This window comes from Pyrus communis, chromosome 7, assembly GCF_963583255.1.
Source record: "Pyrus communis chromosome 7, drPyrComm1.1, whole genome shotgun sequence".
Taxonomy (NCBI): Eukaryota; Viridiplantae; Streptophyta; class Magnoliopsida; order Rosales; family Rosaceae; genus Pyrus; species Pyrus communis.
This window is the reverse complement of record NC_084809.1, coordinates 6,692,815-6,714,203: the sequence shown is the minus strand read 5'-3', so window position 1 is coordinate 6,714,203 and position 21,389 is coordinate 6,692,815. Positions and strand designations below refer to the sequence as shown.

At 36.6% G+C, this 21,389-nt stretch overlaps 3 protein-coding genes across 4 annotated transcripts; 2 read left to right on the top strand and 1 right to left on the bottom strand.

The window, feature by feature from the left end:
- Positions 1-4,862: 4,862 nt before the first annotated feature.
- Positions 4,863-6,773, top strand: LOC137739590 (fasciclin-like arabinogalactan protein 7). The gene is made up of 2 exons (XM_068479212.1): positions 4,863-5,019; positions 5,769-6,773. The coding sequence occupies exon 2, from the start codon at positions 5,825-5,827 to the stop codon at positions 6,593-6,595; it is 771 nt and encodes a 256-aa protein (XP_068335313.1). The 5' UTR covers positions 4,863-5,019; positions 5,769-5,824; the 3' UTR covers positions 6,596-6,773.
- Positions 6,774-8,185: 1,412 nt separating this feature from the next.
- On the top strand, positions 8,186-13,475 carry LOC137740280 (fimbrin-5-like). Of its 2 annotated transcripts, none has more exons than XM_068480133.1 (15): positions 8,186-8,450; positions 8,734-8,866; positions 8,990-9,160; positions 9,297-9,532; positions 9,622-9,793; positions 9,901-9,939; positions 10,067-10,135; positions 10,260-10,376; positions 10,695-10,906; positions 11,014-11,169; positions 11,267-11,466; positions 11,788-11,954; positions 12,050-12,146; positions 12,367-12,458; positions 12,741-13,475. In XM_068480133.1, the coding sequence occupies exons 2-15, from the start codon at positions 8,780-8,782 to the stop codon at positions 13,026-13,028; spliced, it is 2,103 nt and encodes a 700-aa protein (XP_068336234.1). In that variant the 5' UTR covers positions 8,186-8,450; positions 8,734-8,779; the 3' UTR covers positions 13,029-13,475. The 2 variants fall into 2 exon arrangements, with proteins under 2 accessions (XP_068336234.1, XP_068336233.1); XM_068480132.1 differs by having other exon boundaries at positions 8,688-8,866.
- Positions 13,476-14,321: 846 nt separating this feature from the next.
- LOC137739876 (uncharacterized) lies at positions 14,322-18,157 on the bottom strand. Its single transcript, XM_068479606.1, has 8 exons — positions 18,047-18,157; positions 17,062-17,673; positions 16,456-16,572; positions 15,581-15,759; positions 15,407-15,500; positions 15,151-15,228; positions 14,900-15,001; positions 14,322-14,805 (listed from the first exon to the last, which is right to left on the bottom strand). Exons 2-8 carry the CDS (start codon positions 17,539-17,541, stop codon positions 14,671-14,673), a joined length of 1,185 nt encoding a protein of 394 aa, XP_068335707.1. The 5' UTR covers positions 17,542-17,673; positions 18,047-18,157; the 3' UTR covers positions 14,322-14,670.
- Between the last annotated feature and the right edge of the window lie 3,232 nt (positions 18,158-21,389).

Here is a 21,389-nt window from a genome sequence, read left to right as displayed (position 1 = left end):
GTTCAAATCCAAGTTTTCCTAGCATGAACTCAATAGGGTTCAAAGATTGAGGCCCTCACATTTGTGTCATGCCTCTTTATTGTAAGGTGCAAGAGATTTCAAAGAAAACCACACCTGAAAGGAAGATCCTATCTGCTTTCTGCACTTTGACAATAACCCACCATTCTCCTACCTCCACATTCATGCTTTAGGACTTTGCCATTGTATTGTATTAGTGTTTTCTTCCCAACAAGTCTTAAAAATGGAATGGACACAAGAGTTTCAATGTACTGGGAACATGGTCTGGTACAACAAGTGTCATAATGCAATTAGTTGATTTTTTTTTTTTCAAATTTCCAACTAATGATATTATTACACTTGGTATAGCAGGTCATATTCCCAGCACACTGAAAAATCTCTCGTTATATTGATAGTCTAGCGTTATCGAGTCTATTCTAAAAAAAATGTAGCCATTAGATTATGTAGGAGAAGAGACTTAAGGAGAACGTAGGACTTATTTAGAATTTAGCCAAACCAATGTGAGACTAGCTTTCCAAAAAAAAAAAAAAAAATGTGAGACTAGAGTTTTTTACTAAAGCAATATTCTAATACATTCCAATTTACAGAAAAATAGAATTGATTTTAGTTGTAGTTTTTTTGGGAATATTTGAAGAGATCGAAACTCATGAAGTTCTCCTATTATATTGACTAAAAAAAGCTAAAAATGCATATTTTGACGTAGTTAAGTTAGTTAAGAAAGTGTCCCATGTACATATAAGTTCAAATTATTCTCCTTAAAACTTATATAATATTTATTTAAAATATGACTCATATGAAAATAAATAATTTCAAAACGTTGAGATTTCATGGGTGGTTAGTTAATTAGACGAGGATCATGTGCAAAAACACTGCTCTTTGCCAACTAATTGGTTTGACTAAAAATTTCCATCACACCTTTCCCCCAAGTAGAAGACAAATCCCACCTCTTAAGATGAATGATTAATTAATCAAACTACCTGATTTGACCACAAATACCAATGACTTTCACATGCCTCTGCATCTTCAAAGAAAATGTCAAGAAATTCACATCATTAATAACAACATAAAAATTGTATTAGAATTTTCCAACCGAAATGTCAATTTTTATGTGGTATGAGATGGAATGACAGCTGTCACATCCCCGCCCGGGGCAGATCACTTCCCGGGCCTGCTCTACCACCGTAGCACGATATTGTCCGCTTTGGGCTTACCATTCCCTCACGGTTTTATTTTTGGGAACTCACGAGCAACTTCCCAGTGGGTCACCCATCATGGGATTGCTCTAGCCCCTTTCTCGCTTAACTTCGGAGTTCCTACGGAACCCGAAGCCAGTGAGCTCCCAAAAGGCCTCGTGCTAGGTAGGGATGACAATATATATTTAAGGATCACTCCCCTGGGCGATGTGGGATGTCACAATCCACCCCCCTTAGGGGCCCGACGTCCTCGTTGGCACACACGCGGCCAGGGTTAGGCTCTGATACCAAATTGTCAAATCCCGGCCCAGGGCGAATCACTTCCCGGGCCCGCTCCACCACCGTAGCACGATATTGTCCGCTTTGGGCTTACCATTCCCTCACGGTTTTGTTTTTGGGAACTCACGAGCAACTTCCCAGTGGGTCACCCATCATGTGATTGCTCTAGCCCCTTTCTCGCTTAACTTCGGAGTTCCTACGGAACCCGAAGCCAGTGAGCTCCTAAAAGGCCTCGTGCTAGGTAGGGATGACAATATATATTTAAGGATCACTCCCCTGGACGATGTGAGATGTCACAACAGCAAATGGAGTTACTGTCAAACTTGACAACAACTTTAAATATTTTTTAATTAATTAGTAAATACTTTTTAATTTCTTATTCGTTTAAATATTTATTATAAATAACCGTTAATTGTGTGACCATTGCAATTTATCTTTTATCCTACATTTTTTTTCTTTCTAACCAACGAATTCATTTTTTTACCTTATTTTGGTGACCACTGCAAGTTCTAATAGATATTTACTATTAACGGTTATTTATAATAAATTATTACAAAAAAATATTCTGTCTAAATTTATAAAATAAAATATTTTTGTAGCTACATTGGTAAATCACAATAGCAAACCAACCATGTGCTTTTACGAGTTTGATACGTAGTTGTGACGAAGATAATAGACATTTGTAATGAGTAATATTTAATAGTGGCTAGTTTTATTTGCGGTACTTTGTTGAGTAGATATAAATATTAATTATCATATAAGAGTTATTTAATGCTATATTCCACTATTAGAAAAATTATTACAATAATACAGCATAATTAGTAATAATATTTCCTTGTACAACAAAATTAGGAACAATAATTATGATCATGTGGTAGGTTAAGAATTATTAGTATTATTTTTGGATTAAGGTTTACTTTAACAAGGTTATACAGTATATGCGTAATGTTGGGCATGTGGTATGTGGTAGGGCTGGGTTCGGTTTTTTTCGGTTCGGTTTTTTCTCAAAACCGAAACCGAACCGAAATTTCGGTTCGGTTCAAATTTTTTTCGGTTTTTTTCGGTTCGGTTTTTTTTCGGTTCGGTTTTTTTCGGTTCGGTTTCGGTTTTTTTCGGTTTTTTTTTTTTTTTTTTTTTTTTTTCTTTCTCCCTCCAAAATTATTAAAAAAAAAAAAGGAAATATAAAAGTTCACATTCATATTAATAGGCTAGGCGGAATGAAAAATAAGGAGGAGGAGGGTTAGGGTTGTTTTGTTAAAAAGATTAAAAAATTAAAAAAAATCTCACAAATCCTGGAGGCATGAGGGTTCGAACCCATGCCTCCATGCTTGTAAAGTTTCACTGAAACCAACTTGGCAACAGGTTCTGTTTTGTTATGATTGTATGACTAAACTATTTATAAATATTCAAAAAAATTATATATATATATATATCGGTTCGGTTCGGTTCGGTTCGGTTTGACAATTTCGGTTCGGTTTTTTTTTCGGTTCGGTTTTTTTCGGTCTCGGTCCGGTTCGGTTTTCGGTTTTTTTCGGTTTTCGGTTTTTTGAACCCACCCCTAGTATGTGGTGTCTGCATATCGGCGGAGACACGGTGAAACAGTGTCGTATTTACGGCGTCGTGTGGTTTCTCTAAGTCAGTGCGCGTGTTTGCCAAATCATAAGGCACCAGTTGGCACCGACGGACTTTAGAACAACCAGACAGCCAATGTTTGTTGGTCCAAATCTCATGTATGCCCCACTATACCATTCTTGTTTCTTTAATTCCTAATTTTCACCACGAGGAATTGGATTCGACCGTTTTCGAGCTCTGAATTTCGAGCGTGATAGATTCTATGCTTTACATTTTGAGATGTCAATTAGGCATTGTGCAAGTTTCTCAAACTTGTATTTTTTGTAATCGTCCTTAAGTCTAGGCCTGACATTTGGACTCAATTCATTAACATGTTCCAACCCACCAGTTAAAAATTAGCATTTCAATGGATGCTTAATGAGTCAGGTCGTTAACAAATAAACTCGTTGGATGTCAATTAGGCATTCTACAAGTTTCAAATTACAAAGGACTTGATGTCAATGAATGCGGGCAGTCCTTCTAGATTGGCCTTTGCTTGGAGTTAGTTGATACGTTATAAGTTTGTTGCTTGTCCTTTTCCTACTTCCTACCCCAGATTTTACCATCCAAGTAAATACCTACAAGTTCGATTCCCAAGAAGCAAAAGACAGAGAGAAAAGACCAGTTACAAACCACACACGATTAGCACTAATTAACAAGAATACTAGCCATGAAAGATTCAAACGGTGCTTTGGTTGAGCCAAAGGATGATAGCCAGGAAAGGTTCAACTGGTGCCTTGGTTGAGCCAAGAATGCTAGCTAGGAAAGGTTCAACTGGTGCTTTGGTTGAGACAACCGCTAAGTAAAATCAACAACTTACATTAGTTTAGGTGCGACGTCTAAAATTGTAGAAATATAGTTCTTTGTATTGATGTGTAAAATATATAACAATATATGTAAGGTGACCTTATATGGGCTTATAAGTAAATTGATCTATTCTTTATATTGTCAATTGATTTTATAATGGAACCTTAAGTTTCTTCAGAGAAAAACTAAATAGGGTGTTCAAGAAAGGGAGCATTAAACATTTCCTCATTGGAGCGTTGCATGGCTCACAAGAGTTCCTAATGCGGAAAGATGAATTAAATTTTTCTTGAATAATACGTGTTATTAACACGACACGAATATAAATAAATAAATTCAAACAAGTCCCATCGACAACCCTAGCTAGAAAAAGTAGGAGAAAGTCTTTAATGATGAGGTAGAGTGAAAGTTTTGAGTCTCTTCAATGCATTGAGAAACTGATTTGATGAAGTTGATTTAGAAATCCCACCCCACACACTCTCCCCTGTTTTTAAAGTGAAAATGTCATTTCAATTAAAGTAAACAGTTTGCAAAGGCTTAATTATTAATAGTCTAGAGGGGGTAGGGAAGTTGGAAGATAGCTTTTGTAGTAAAAAAAAAAATTATAAGTCTACATGATAAAATCGGTTAGAATTTAGGTTAAAAATTAAAAATTTCTTTAATTTTTTGTTAATTATTATCATGAGATTCATGTGAGGCTAAAAAAATAAAGTTAGCATCACGTTCTCAATTAATAAAGAATTATGTGTTAAACTCATATGTGTCGTTCACATGCTAATAATTAACAAAAAAATTAATAATTTTTTTAATTTTAATTATAAATCCTAACAGATTTTATCACATAAGCTTATCCTCTAATTTTTTTTATCAGATAGGCTATTTTTTTTATCCATTTGCACTTTGCAAAACAAAACCCCCACTTTCCACCTTTACATCTCTTCACACCACCACCGCCACCAGGGCACCAGCTGGTTCCATCCCCACACATTTTCTTTTGTTTTTATCTCACCAGCCAGCAAAAGACCCCCTCTCACTTTATATACCCTCATCACATTTTGCTCTTCAATTGCATACGCAACCTCCATTTTCTCTCTAAGTTCCTCTGCTGTGAGAGGTCAGTGCTACCATTTTTTTCTTCAGGATTTTGCGTGTTCAATTCTACTTCTTTGAGCTTCTGAAAGTTTACCACTTTACTTAATATTCTTTGATATTTAGTCTTATTTGATATGTTGTGATGTATTATTTTGAATTGAGCTGATCTAGATCTGATTTGTGGGTGTGCATTGTTTGAATGTGGACTCTTTCCTCTTGTTCTTCTAGAGATTTGTTGACTTGGGTTTTACCGAGAAACCTCTAGTGAGTGTGGGAAGGGTGAATTTATTGCCTCACAGAAACAGAACTTTGATCTGGTTTTTCCCATTTTTTAATTTCTTTTCTGGGTTCTGAAACGGGGAATTGGGTCATTTTCTAAGTTAATCTCACCTGCATTTCCTGTTTCCTTCATTGCAGTTTCATTTACTGTTGCATCTGTTCTTTTAGTGCAGTCCATTAGATCTTTAATTACCACTTTAATGGGTAATCATCCTGTTTTACAACTTTTTTTTACTGTAAATCAAGATCTGGCAATGATTGTGTTTTTAGATTTTCTCACTTTTTCCAAGATTTAGCAAAATGGGTGTGTAGAAAAATAGTTCTACTGCAAGGAAAAGGTGAAAAGGATGGATCTTGGAGTAAATTGAAGAGTTTTACTGCTCACACTGTGATTAATTATCCTCATAAGAGTGGTTAATTAATTGGTATTTTACCACTTTGCATGTCTTGTTAAACTGAGATTTAATTCATATTTGGAATTTATTCTTGCAGGAATTTGTTGGAGAGTGTTTCCATACAAAATAGTACTATCAAATTTTTTGGAGAAAATGGAACTTCCTGTGATTTGCATGCTACTACTTCTGAGTTCTTCAGCAGCATATGCTCAAAAAACCAAACCTCCCTCTCCCTCTTTCAGCCCTACTCCAGCCCCGGCTCCAGCGCCAGATTTCGTGAACCTCACAGAATTACTCACCGTGGCCGGGCCATTCCACACCTTCCTTAACTACCTTCAATCCACTAAAGTGCTTGAGACCTTCCAAGACCAAGCCAACAAGACTGAGGAAGGCATAACTATCTTTGTCCCAAAAGACAGTGCCTTCACAGCTCTTAAGAAGCCCTCTTTGTCCAATCTGACCGCTGACCAGCTCAAGTCAGTCATCCTATTCCATGGCTTGCCCCATTACTACACTCTAGCCGACTTCAAAAACCTCAGCGAATCAGGCCCAATTCCTACATTTGCCGGCGGAAGTTACACTTTGAACTTCACTGATACTTCAGGCTCTGTGCACCTTACCTCAGGATGGTCAGACACAAAAGTAAGCAGCAGCGTGCACTCAACCGATCCTGTTGCAGTTTACCAAGTTGACAAGGTTCTTCTACCTGAGGCAATCTTCGGTACTGACATTCCTCCAACCTCAGCTCCAGCACCAGCACCAGCTCCTGACACTGCACCAGCTGCTGATGCTCCAACCGCTGATGGAGGCTCATCATCTCCAGGATCTGCACCAGGAAAATCTTCGTCTTACAGGATTATCAGCTGGGGCATTTGGGGTCACTTGGTTTTGGCAGTCTCAGGTGGTCTGGCCTTGATCTTGTGAGAGACACCTCCCCGTTGATTGAAATTTTTTTCGAGTTATATGTTAAGTGGGTCGATTCGCTTATTTACGTTCGATTGCTTGATTTGAAACCATTTTTTGTGGACATATGTGGCACTGAATCTCTATGTGTATGAGAATTTGAGTTCTTTTATTTACACGAGTAAATGGGATTTTGTTTGATCTGCTGTTTATGCGGTGAAAAATTGTTGTACTTTTAACTTAATTCTTCTGTTGCTTAGCTTACAAGATATACATAAATATATGTGAGATTTGGTGCTAAGGTGATTCTGAAAAAAACTGGTATAAAAAAAAGCTGGAAGTTGTTTTTGTGTTTGGTAAACATTCAGCTTCAGCTTTTTTTTCACAGTTTTGGATGAAAAAAAGCCAAAAACAAGAAGCTGTAAAACCCAGCTTTGAAAAACTGGTTTTTTTTCACATCTGTTTTATATAAAAGTTTACCAAATACTATAATACTGCTTTTTTTTTTTTTTTTTTTCAAAAGTACTTTTACAAAAAAGTTTACCAAACACTCTGTTTCTTTATTTCACAGCTGCTTATTCTCACAGCACAGCAGAAGCAGCTTTTTTTTAAAGCATATCAATACCAAACCAGCCGTTCATGTTATGGGGATCGCCTGCTGGTTTTTGCTTCTTCAGAGCAGGCTGAGACAATCATCGAGACAAAAACATATATGCATCTGAAAGTGGAAGAGTTTTCACATTAAGGAAGATGTGTCATTAAGAAACATGTTTCATAGAAAATGATTAAGCAGTGCACACTAAACTGATCTTTACTTAACGAGGAGAAAGACTTGTGTGTCGCTAGAGATGTATCTTCATCTCACAATAGCGCTCATCGCATGACTTGAAGAGATGAGAATGGGATACATCTCCGTCGACAAAGACTTGGATATCATTGAAGATGTATCTTCATCTCACTATAGCACTTGTCGCGTGACTTGGAGAGATGGGAATGTGATAAATCTCTGTCGACAAGCATGACAACAAGTCATGCTATGAAACTGCCCCTACTTTTGCTCATCACAACATTTGCTTTGTTTGTCAACTACTTTTACGAGATGATATTCTAAACACTCTTACTCTAATTTATAAAAAAGAGGTTTCGAACTTGGGTGCAATGCTCTTACCAACTGGACTAATCTCTGGTTTGTCAACCCTTTGCATCAGCTAAACCGTTTACAAGTTACCATTTTACAATAACATTTTTCTACTCTTGCTAGGGAACTTGCACAATTTTCAAACTATATAACAAGGTCCAAACTTTTGTATACCTTTTCTTATTTGTTGTGAATTGTTAAATATTCAACAAGCAATCAATATGTTTTTGAAATAATTCTTCACACGCAACAAGCCTAACACACAACGATATGCTCAGTTGAAATTTGAATTTAAAAACTAATTGACAATACAAAAATAACTAAACTTTTATCAACTATTGTAAAATTTCATAACTTTCTGACGTGCGAGAGTGCTCACAATGTGTATGCTTATGTGGAAACACAATAAATGATTTGAAATTTATAGAAGATGCCAAACCGACCACATTCCTCTTCCCTCAAAATATTTTTAGACATTCACATTCCTTTTACGCAGACATAGCCGGCCTCTCCTCCTCTGCTTTTCCATTTTCCTATCTATTTTCCTTCCCCTGGCTCTTCGCGCGTCCTTCCGCCTACACGTTTTTCTCTCCTTCTCTCACTCTCGACTTCTTTCCTTTCATCAATCTACACACAAACATCTTTCTCTCTCTCTCTCTCTCTCTCCAACATCCAAACTTCTGCAGAATCAATGAGAAAGTCCATCAATTTCGGTTTTGTCTTCTGAATCTCCGTGAGGTACACTCCATTTCCCGACGTGGGTTTTGATTATTTTATATGTTTATGTCCGTTACTGTATGATTCGATTACTGGGTCAATCTTAAAAACGCGTTTTTTGATCGACGTGCATGCTATTCTGCATCTATGATATGATTCCTCAATTGGGTTATCTTCATATATCGATCTAGTTTGTGTTTCTGTTGTTGCCAGATTAATAATTACATGCTAACGCGTCGAACATTGTCATCTTTATAGCTATTTGAAGATTGAAATATGTGATTTTTGTTTCTGGGGAATTCAGTGTCTTAGTATTTTGTACTGGGAATTCGGCACAAACAAAGGGGAAGATGTCTGCATTTGAAGGAGTTATTGTTTCTGATACATGGCTGCAGAGCCAATTCACTCAAGTCGAGCTTCGCACCCTCAAATCGAAAGTAAGCTTTTTGTGATTGGTTATCAATTTTATGCATTTTGTATTCTGTCAAATTGTTGGGAGAAATTTTATGATCAAGTGGAAATTTTTTGGTGATATGTGAAATTGGTTGCATTGGTTTTAGTTTCTTTCGATAAGGAATCAGTCTGGTCGAGTCACATTGGGAGATTTGCCGCCTGTTTTTGCGAAATTGAAGGCTTTCAGTGATATGTTCAATGAAGATGAGATTAAATCAATCTTATTGGAGTCGGGCAATAACATTGGTGAAGAAATTGATTTTGAGTCCTATCTTCGGGTGAGTCTTCCATTTCTCCTGCACTTAGTGGATTATTCATAATCGTTTGATGGAGTATGCATTTGCAGTCTTGTTTCTTTTACATCATGTTCTGATATTTGTTAGACACAATGGAATCGGATTTGCTAAATGGCAGGCATATTTGAATTTGCAAGCGCGTGAAAATGCAAGATCTGGCGGTTCAAAACAATCTTCCTTTCTCAAGGCAACCACAACAACGGTTCACCACGCGATTAATACTTCTGAGAAGTCTTCTTATGTTGCTCACATTAATGGCTACCTGGCGGAAGATCCGTTCTTGAAGAAGTATCTTCCTTTAGATCCATCTACAAATGCTCTATTTGATGTTGCAAAAGACGGAGTACTACTCTGGTAGTGTTTCTTGACCCACTCAATTTTATACTCAGTAGAGTCAACTGACATTTTTCAAGTTTCTTAATTATTTTAGTTGTTTGATGTAGTAAGCTTATCAATATAGCTGTTCCTGGGACTATAGATGAGCGAGCTATCAACACTAAAGCAGTTCTTAATCCATGGGAGAGGAATGAGAACCATACCCTTTGTCTTAATTCTGCTAAGGCTATCGGCTGTACTGTAGTTAACATCGGCACACAGGATTTGGTTGAAGCACGAGTAAGTTGAGCACTAGCAGCTACCTATTGGAATGTTTTTATTAGTTTTCCTGCTTGTTCTGAGCTTCCAGTTTTCTCGTAACGTTTTCACATATTCTTAATTTGCAGCCCCATCTTGTACTTGGCTTGATTTCACAAATAATCAAGGTATGCAGTGTGAAACATTTTTGCTTTTTTTCTTTTGTGTCTCTTAGATCATAGAAACCAGCGTTTCAAGATTTGGGTTATCGAGGCGTAAACTTTTAACTTGTTTTTCTCATGGTGGCATTATCAGATTCAACTGTTAGCTGATCTTAATCTGAAGAAAACTCCCCAACTTGTGGAATTGGTGGATGACAGCAAGGTCAAATCTTTATTTTTTTTTCCTTTTATCCATGTTTGGATAAGGGTAGATGATCTCCATTTACATTTCGCCATGTTTGTGGATGAGCACATAAACTCACTTCAGGTGTTGTGTTCATGGACAGGATGTGGAGGAGCTCTTGGGTCTACCACCTGAGAAAGTTCTACTAAAATGGATGAATTTTCATCTAAAGAAAGCTGGCTACGAAAAGCAAGTCACAAACTTCTCTTCTGATGTGAAGGTAAGAATGAGCTGACCAGTTTAGTAATGATAAGCATTTTAAGCATAAACCTAATTGTTACGGTGTTACAGTTGTACTTCCCGTTTCCTGTAAGCTGACCACTAAATTATCAATTAAGAGGGAGGATATTTTATATGCATCATACATCGTATTTTATTTGAGTTGCTGCTGTGCAGTTAGAATTTCTTGCTGACTTACAAAGAAAAGCAATATTCTGCACAAAACTTGTATCCAACATGTTTTAGTTTTGTTTTAAAGTATGTTGTTGAGTTTTTTTCCTGTTCTCGTGGTTATGTAATAAACCCGATGCATTTTCAGGATGGAGAGGCTTATGCTTACCTGCTTAATGCTCTTGCACCAGAGCACTCAGGCCCTGCCGCCTTGAATATGAAGGATCCTACAAAAAGAGCAAACCTGGTTCTTGAGCAAGCAGAGAAATTGGATTGCAAAAGATACCTTACTCCAAAAGACATTGTTGAGGGCTCACCAAATCTTAATCTTGCATTTGTTGCACAAATTTTCCAGCACAGGCAGGAAACAGTACTTCTCAAGTTCTTTAGTTTGAGCTTGCAAATTTGGCTTCTCTATTGCAAATTAATTGTACTGAGTTAATCGTGTGTGGCTTTCTCTATTGCAGAAATGGGTTGTCTGCTGATAGTAAAAAAATGTCCTTTGCTGAGATGATGACAGATGATGCCGAAACTTCTCGAGAAGAGAGATGTTTCCGACTGTGGATTAACAGTCTTGGAACTGCTACCTATGTCAATAATCTTTTTGAAGATGTCAGAAATGGGTGAGATTTTCAATTCCTTCTCATGCTTACCCCTTCGAAGCACGTACCTGTTGTGCCTGGTTGTCCCGTGGTTAATATATCTCACTTGTGCACGCAGATGGGTTCTTTTAGAAGTGCTTGACAAAATTTCTTCAGGATCAGTCAACTGGAAGAAGGCATCAAAGCCTCCAATAAAAATGCCGTTTAGAAAAGTCGAGAATGCCAACCAAGTTATAGAGATTGGAAAGGAATTAAATTTCTCCCTTGTGAATGTAGCAGGGAATGATATTGTGCAAGGAAATAAGAAGCTCATACTGGGTAAGTTTGAAGAGTTTTTTCTTTCATGTTCTATCTTGGTATGACCGCAATATTCAATTTTTGCATCCAAGCAAAGCTTCAAAGTTATGTTACTTCCTTAGAACTATACGTTTTCTGATCCACTTGGCAAAATAAAAGACCGAAGTTTTGGTTTCTGATGATATGTTGACTATGTGAGTTTGTGAGTTTTTGTTTTTTGCGTTCTTTTGGGCTTGATTTTGTTTCTGGTTGTGCTTAAGACAAATCGCGCCCATGGCCCTTTTTCTTAATTCATATTTTTATGATGTAAGTGATAACATTTTAACTTTTCTACCTCCGCAGCATTTTTATGGCAGTTGATGAGGTTTAGTATGCTTCAACTCTTGAGAAACTTGAGATCCCACTCCCAAGATAAAGCGGGTAAAGAGATTACTGATGCTGACATTCTAAACTGGGCAAACAAAAAAGTTAAGAAGGCGGGTAGAACCTCCCAAATAGAGAGTTTCAAGGTAATTAAGCCTTTCTCACTGATCACTTGGATCCCATGATTGGTGAATCAGTTTTTACTTATGGTTTTTTTTTAATTGAACTTTCAAAATTTTAGGATAAAAACCTTTCAAGTGGAGTTTTCTTCCTCGAGCTTCTTAGTTCTGTGGAGCCAAGGGTGGTCAACTGGAGCCTTGCCACCAAGGGGGAAACTGGTACTCTATTTTTTATTTTTCATGATCAATTTTGTTTTCTTTTACACTACTACTTGTATATCTGTTTCATTGTACTCGCTAAAAAAAATTTTGTATCGAACTATTGGAGATGGACATGTATATAGACTCATACTATAGTATTGAAACACATTTCTCATTTTTCTCATGTTCTTGTTGTTTACCACTCAAGTTTTTAAATTCATTATCTTCAATATTGCAGAGGAAGATAAGAAGTTGAATGCAACGTATATAATCAGTGTTGCCCGAAAGCTAGGTTGCTCCATTTTCTTGTTACCAGAGGACATTTTGGTGGTATGGATATTATCGTATACTGAAATATTTATAACATACTCATCTGTGTCATCTTGACTCGAATATATGAAAACATCGAGTACTTTCTGTCCCGTCTGGCACCTGAATATGTCATTTGATTTCTTATTTGTTTCTGTTTAACCGATGTATGTGAAGTAGATATGACTATTCAGTTGAAAACTGGATTCAACCAACAGCGCAGTTTACCGTCTTCAGTGCATTATTACATTAGTTAGCATATGTAACACCCAAATTCTACTGTTGTGTGCTTTTGTATGACAGGTAAACCAGAAGATGATGCTTACTTTGACTGCAAGCATCATGTACTGGAGTCTGCAGCAACCGGGAGGGGAAGCGGAATCAAACCTTAGCACTCCTGACGGGTCCCCTACAGCTTCCGCTGATGGCGAGAAGGAAGCAACTTTGGCCAGTGCAGTCTCCAATCTGTCTGTGGACGAAGCAGCTTCAAACCCAACCTCCCAACAAACAGAACGTGAAAATCCCTCGAAGGTCGAAAATGAGGAATCGTATGTAGAAAATGAAAAAAAGGACAATTCTGGTGAAAAATGACAGGATATACTTGATCACATTTCATTGTTTTTTGGTTTCTAGAGAGGAGGAATAAGAGGAAACTTGGTTGCAGTTATCAGACGCTCTCTTCGTAATGGTATTGTAAACCACAGGAAAAGAAAGGGAAAGAGTTTTGTAAATTTTAATTAGAGATTTTTGTACCTAGGAATATTCTTTTTAATGGCTATTTCATTAATTATTCTGAATAATATAAGAATTCATTTTTTATTTTTTCTTATATTTTTCAATACAAACGATATTCTTATTCTTAACTGCACTAATGAGAGGATATGTGTTTGAACCTGAAAAACAATAGGTTGAGAGGAAGGCCCTAAGCACATTTCTTAATTTTTTTGAAATTAAAGATTAGATCTTGGTATTCCTCTTTACTTGTAAGTAAGAGGTCTTAGGTTTGATTCTAGCCTAAGGCGAAGTTGAGCCACATTATTATGGCAAACCTATTATAAGGCTTAGTCCACTCCCCACCTCCTTAGTGTATATATTATCGTTTGTTTAAAAAAAAAAAAAACAAAAAAAACATAGATCTTGGTATTGGAGTTTATTTCGTTTTTATTTCATTTATTTTTTGAGAACCTTGCGGATTTTGACTAAAATGATGAAAATACAAACTCTATTTGTCAGATTGATCCCTTTTGGAGATTTGTTGATGTGTTATAAATATCTGATCGATAGTATCATCAATATTTGATTGATATTGTCGTCATTTAATTTTAATCATTTTAATAATTAAGATTTGTAAAATCTTCTTCATTTAACCCAATTTCCCCTGAAAAAAAAAATTCACTCAAATTATATTTGTACAAATAAAATAAATGTATGGAATTATAGGCTCCTAAGACCAAAAAGTTACAAAAGAAACAAATGTATAGAAATGTTTTGTTCATAATATGTGGAATAGAAACAAAATTGGCTAGTCGACATTTTCATGTTCTTGTTCACTTGACATGGAGCTAGTAGGATGTATTACAAATAAAGCTTTACCGCAATGACGAAAAACAATCATACCTATGCACCTGGTGCGATTTCAATCCCTCTCCCTCCTAACAACTTAAAAAAAACTGACACAAAAACAAAAAAAAAAGGGTTCACTACAGTAAACATTTTAGCATGCAATCCCTGTGTGTTACGCTTTAATGCATATTTGCTAAGATCTATCGCTCACACGTGACCTCCATCACAAGATTATGATCGCAGCACTGCTTAAGCGTTTATTTATTGCCACATTTCTTCACAGATTACCATGTCTGCATTTCACAAAGAACCATTTTACAGTTTATTTTTCTGAGATGATTAGATTTTGTAGAATAAATTGAAATTCATTCAGTGACAGTTACAGACAGAACAGCATCGAAGCAAAAATTACAGGGCATAAAAATGCGGCAATGCCCGAATTTGCAGCGTATCTAATGACATATACGGTAACAGTTAAAAATTTACATTTGATCACCTCCAACTACAACATGCTAATACACAACAGGTACTCTCTTTTACTTGGTTGTTTCTTTCATACAGAAACGCAGGTGAGAGACGACAACTTCAGTTTCTTTCCTTCCGAGGGGAACAATGCCCCCAATAGGGTGCCGGACATTTTTGCAGCTTGATCAGCTCGATGCTGCAAATACTATTTCTCGTCCAGTTTTAGGGAATTTAGCCGTTTTATTCTCTGATCGAGCTCTTTCATCACCGCTGGTTCTTGCTTTTTCCTTTGCTTTGATATCGTGTTGGTTGTCATTGAACCTATCTTATCAAATGCCACCTGCAATAGTGTGGACACCATATGATACAAGGTTGACACGAAGAATATATAAATTTCTTTAGGGGAAATAAGCAGTTGTAGAGATATGCATTACCGTCAATAGTTCATCAGGATCAAAAAGGTGATGGGTGGTTCTCTGCAGAATACTGATTACATCTCCAACATGATGGGTTATAAGCAGCTGATCTTCCTTCATCTGCAATTGAAAATCACAAAATCAGATAAACTTCTCCTGTAATCATGTCTAATATTTCGGCTGAACTTAGATGATCGACAGTCAAGAGGTATTAAATCTGCATATCAAATACAAGCAATGAAAAAGGCCAATGTTTGAAGTTCTTGTACCTTAAAGATTGCTAAAGCAACGTGAAATAGAACTTTAGCCCCCTCATAGAAAAGGACATCCCATACCCTTAGAGTAGTCTTGAAAGAGAAAAAGAGCAACCCCCGTGAAAGCGTTAGTCACGGAAATTAACAGCAAGTATCTAGTGTGTGTGTATACATATATATATATATATATAGAGAGAGAGAGAGACAGAGAGACAGAGAGACAGAGACAGAGACAGAGAGAGACAGAGAGAGAGATTTGGTTTGGTTTAACCTCAGAAGGCAAGCTCTTGGAAAAGAGGCATAGAAACCACTCAGTGGCCACAAGGGAGACATCAAACTCCATTGCTTCCAAATGCGTTGCTATCCTGCATTTTGCTTCCAATTTTTAAAAATACACAAGGGGAAAGTAAAACATAAGACAGGTAAGTCACCGAAAGCAAGATACCTCGGGCACTTTTTATCTAGGAACTCCTTGACAACTCTTTGTTCAACATGGCATCCTGATAAATTATTTGTATAGCAGTCATTAACTAACACATTTTCCAAGAGGACTGCAAGCATCCAAAATGCATCTTCCTCCGTTTTCATCACAAGCAGTAACAATGCTGCAACATAATTTAAGCCCTGCAGCAAGAAGGTCGAACCATTCCAGGTAAGTAAACGCCAGCAGCCAAAAGTAAATATAATTCATATGAAAATACAGACAGAGGAAAGACCAACTTTGTTGTTTCAAATCAGTTATCTTGGAAAAATACATGAAATAAGATATTCTCTCGAGCAATAAAGACAAGCGGGGATGAACATGCAAGCAGATTGCGATCAATAAAATTTTCCGGTCAATCCTATTGAAATTTACAGGAGAAATAACTCATACTTCACTGGGGCATACAACATGAGTTGGTGAACTAAGGTTTTGGGATGGCTGAAGAAACAACAGAAAGGTACTGTAGTAACAAGTATTTCGGAAACCATTCAAATACATTCAATTTTTGTTATTTTCTTTGATTAGGACATTCTCATTTGATAAGTGTGGCTACAAGATAGATTCAACGGGAGCAATGTAAAAGATGCTAGCTAACAATTAAAGCTGAAAAGGAAGAGTAAAACACAAAGAGGTGCCCTAAAGAGAATGAAAATCGAAGTGTTAAACTTAATCTGAACAAAAACAATAATATGATTAACAAACGCAGTCTTGAACATGCAGCAATTTGGAACATCATTTTGTAACAAATAAAGGTTTTGGCACCTTCATGCTTGTGATAATCAGTTAATCACACAACTTTAAAAACATGGGTATTTCGAAAGGCGCAAGAGAACCACCTGACAGTATCCAACATCAGAATCACGGAAGGAATATCCAACAAGTACACGTCGGAGAGCAGCGTGACCCTCTGGGGTGTCCAACCATGGATGACCAGGGAAGGTCCGGGGGAGGTCCTGCACATACAGTCAAGGAATGAATTGCAGAACGTGGAGGAAATTCAACGACAATGCAGCTACAACCTATAAGCTATAATTTGAAATAAATTCTGAGCATTAGAGTAAATACTAAAGGAAGATTTCCCCAATGGATTGGTACAGACAAATGCTCAAACATGAACATTTCCAAAGATCACCACAAAGTTACCTAGAGCTAATATTTTCCTAAATTCACTGACGTGGGAATAGTTACATTGGCTAGTGCGGATGTGCTACCCCTATGCACTCGAATTCGAGTACCCCTAGAGTCCCCCTCCCCGCAATTTAAATTAGAAAATATCACCAGTATCAAAAATATTTTCCTAAATTCATCCTGAAAATTACTTCCATCTCTCAAAAGGGAAGCTGAAACCAAGAAAATCATACCAATAAAATATCAAATTCCAACATTTTGCCACAAACTTATGATTGCAAAATCCAAATGAGTGGGCAAATTAAGAAACTCACATGATCAATCTGCCTGGTGGCAGGGGTGACCTTGCCCTCAGTGGCCTTGATCAAGTCATCGTAATAGCTCTCCGGCACGGTGGACTTCTTCTTGGCGGCCCCGGACAGCGAAAACCACACCTTGGGGCGGAGCACCGGCGGAATCCCCTTCCTAATCAGCCGCTTCAGAGTGATGGAATTTCCCAAAGCTGAAAACTTTAAGGAGGATTTCAAATTCCCTTCAGAAATAGAAGTCTGCAAGTACCAATTTGCACCTTTATTTGCCTCCAATGACCACCATTCCCTCCCCTGCTGCCTCACCTTTTCTCTCACCTCATTCAACACATTCACATCGTCCACATTCCCTTCCACTGTAAACCCATAAAGGTCCTGGAATTTTACAGTCAGATTTGCCCTCCTGGCATGGATGCTGGGCCTCAAGATTGGTATCTGGGATTGGAATTCCAGAGGCAGGTCTCTCTTGCTCTGAGTCCCAAACATCTCTTTGGAAATGGGATTCCAGAGGGGTGAATCAAGATGAGGAGATAGAAAGAGGAGATAGAGAGAGAGGATATGTCAACCAAGAAAAAACCCACCAGCTACAAATCCATGGAATTGGTCTTAATTTATAGCCTGAGAAAAAAGCTTTGAAATTTGAGCAAGGTGTTTGATTTCTTCAGCTGGGTTGCTTAAAGATTTGATGAAAGATGAGTCAGGGACAAAAATTTATCACCCAAAAAACCTAGCATTTGTGATGGCCATGAAAGTCTGTTTTCTGCCATTAATATATATACTCTACCCAAAAAAAAAAAAGATAAAAAATAAACAAATGAAAAGAAAAACCTTTTAGAGTTTTAGTGGGCCTTTTTTGTAGAAAAATAAATATTTTCAGACAAAAAAAACCCAGAAAAATAAAAGGAAAGGTGGAAAGAAGAAACAAAACCCAGAAGAGATTTTTCCTGCAATGTAAAATACAAAAGGGAAAAATGGGGAAAGAAAGTGGAACCTGAGAAAGGGGTTGAATCAAGAGGACAAGAATATCCTAATTTAGGATTAAAAAGTAATTAGTGGAATTGGATGATTGAGAAGTGGTTTAGCAGGAAAGTCCGAATATTTAGGGGGTAATTTAAGCTTAACAGAAAACATGGATGGTATGAAGTGGGAAAGAAAATAGTGAAGTATGAGGAAGGGGTCAATTTGTAAAACAAGTTAGTTTTGGGTGTGTTTTGCTATTAAATTTCTTTCTATAAATATCTTTTGAATGTTTTGGGAGCCAGTTGACACTGAAAAAAGACAGACATTCACAATTTCACACACACTGTATGCAGAGTTTTCTCTTTCCTTTTTTTATTTTTATTTTTTATTTTTGTTTTGGCTTCTTTTGTTTTGTTTGTTATTTTTGTTACTTTATTTGTTTAGACAATTTTAGCTAAAAAATATAATTTGAAAATAAAATGAGAAGCGTAGACAGGATTTGATTTCAATCCATTGACGTTTCTCCTTTTGTTACTAACAATTTTTTGATGGATTTGTTACTTTGATATTAGACAGTTCACTCTAAATTCTTAAATATTTCATTTAAATTGTAGACAACAAAATATATACTTTTTGCATCTGTATAAATCAAACCTAATAATTTTTTCAACTACAAAAATCAAGTGTTACAAGATCAACTACTATTTAGGTTTTTTTTTTTTTTTTTTTAACAAACGATATTATCTACACTAAGCGGATGAGAAAGTGGGTTAAACCTCACAATGAGCTAGCAATAATGCGGTTCAAATCCGCATTTGGTGAGAATCGATCCTAAGACCTCTCATTACAAGTGAAAAAGAATATCATTAGATTGTAATACTAAGTGGCAACTTACTATATAGTTTATCTATAAGAGACTTGTAACTTAAATAATTAAATATTTATCCGTGCGCACAATACGTTATTTTTCTTTTTCTTTTAAGGCAACGATAATATAATATGCAAATAGCATTTTACTGTAGTAATATTTTTGAAACTCAAAATCATTTTCTGTAAAAACATTTTCTGTCATTTACAAGCACTTCGTAATCAAGTTCATAATATATTTTAAATTCAATTAAACTACAAAACAAAACAACAAATTTAAATTTAAATACGAATACAGAAAGGAGAGCACATTGCCTCACCTCATTTAATTAAACCCAAGTCATTACGATGTTAACTTAATTTAACTAAAAAGAGTTAACTGTAATTAATCCAAATTGAGTTCAAAACTTGAAAAACAGAAAGATAAAGCGCGTTTTAGTTTGACAATCGAGTCATTTCACAACGGTTAAAAGGAGGGCAATTCTGCACTCAAAGTTTAACTGTTTAGGGCCCTTGATATAATTACCAGAAGTGCTAGTGAGCTGGACGTCGCGTGGGGCCCCGTTCTGTGGGATCACAACCTCTAAGCGCGCCAAAATAGGCGGGTTGAATCACGTGCGAGTGTCTTGGATTCTTGAACCTGATCATCAGACTGTGTAAGAAGACGGACAACGCCGCGTAGGCACTGACAGTTGTACGTTGTGATCGTGGTACGAAGGCTACACACGTGTGCTGATCCGGGTGCATGGTAAATAAGGTGGGACTCACAAGCAGCGGATTGCCGCTGTCTGGAGCCCGCCTAGTTATTCGTGGGAGGACATGTGGACGTGTTTGGTTCGGGTGCTGGGCCGGCCTCCGTTGTTACGAATACAAGAAGCTGGGCCGGTTCTTGTTTGCGGGTCCCACTTGCAGTAGGAAGTCGGAGACTCAGAGCTCTCTGCAAAAATACAGTTGATTTCGTTGCTTCCGATAAACAGACAGGGAAACAAAAACAAAGCACGTTAAAACTTTAGCAAGAAGCTAAAACAACATGAACACAGATCCTTTCCGGATCTGTGTAACTGAAGTCCTGGAATCAATGAATTCAGGCTATTGAAATTTGATTTAACGGTTATAATTATTATAATTTTTAGAGATATCCTCTATTTATAGTCATTAAATCAAATTTCAATGATTTGAATCCATTGATCATTGGGCTGTGGTTGCACAGATCCGGAGAGGATCTGTGTTCAAACAACATAAGCAATCGACAATGTGATAATTTCATGTTCTTAAGGCTTCAAGGCTCTTGTTACACTAACTTGTTTATAGGTTTTTTTTTTCTTTCCCCAATCGTGTTTAGAATATAACTGTTCTTAACTGGTGAATTGACGGGTTGATTATAAAAAAAAAAAACTTCAGGCTTTGTTCAGAAAGAGATTGTTAAAACGACTATAACTAGCATTCTTCTACATATCAAAATTATGATGAATTATTTTTTTTGCAGATAAGTAATTTTCACACACTTTTTAAGTTCTTCATACACTCATCTTTATTTCTAACTATTAAATCGAATAAATCAAATGAGATTAACGATCATAATTAATTAGGATGTGTAAGAAACTGAAAACAGTGTGATTGCCATTTTTCTTTTTGTTCATACGAAGAGTTCATTTGAACTTCTTAGTCTTGGTTACACTTCTTTTTCCTCGCACCCTTTTAGCAAGAGGGATGCACAAACATAACTGAAAAAACAACTCATGAGGTCGGTGTAGTTTTGTTGTAGACTTGTAGTGCTATCCAGATCTACTTAATGCAAACGATTGAAACTGGTGACATCGAATAAGTATGTTGGATTTTCAGAGAGACCCATACATATGAAATATGGTTTGATCATTTATAGGCTGCTTCCATGCTTCAAGTTTACTAGATTTAGTAGATAATATTGAAACTTAACAAGAATAATTAGAATTCAAATCAACCAACAAGTTGAGAGAGAGAGAGAGAGAGAGAGAGAGAGAGAGAGAGAGAGAGAGAGAGAGAGAGAGAGAGAGAGAGAGAGAGAGAGAGAGAGAGAGAGAGAGAGAGAGAGAGAGAGAGAGAGACGTACTAAAAAAGATCAATACTTTAGGTGCAATTCAATACTGTCATATATCTGGTATGATTAATGCTAGATAGATCAATTTATTTAGACTAAATTTGTAAATTATATGATGCATCATTAATTAAAAATAAACACGTTAATCAATATTTAAATAATAATTCAATCATCAACAATCACGTTATATAGTTTACAAAATTTAACTTAAATAATTAGTCTCTCTAACATTACATGTTACATGTATATGGGGTCCTTTGTGCTCAACAAAAATCATCATCTTCAATCATGCATTAGACGAGCTATCACCTACTTCTTTCCTTTACTACACAGACAAGATCATAGATTTTATCATGCAGGACGCAACTTTTATGGCCCAAGCAAAGTCACCATCTCAATTGCAACAAAATGTAGTTGTAATAGTACTCAA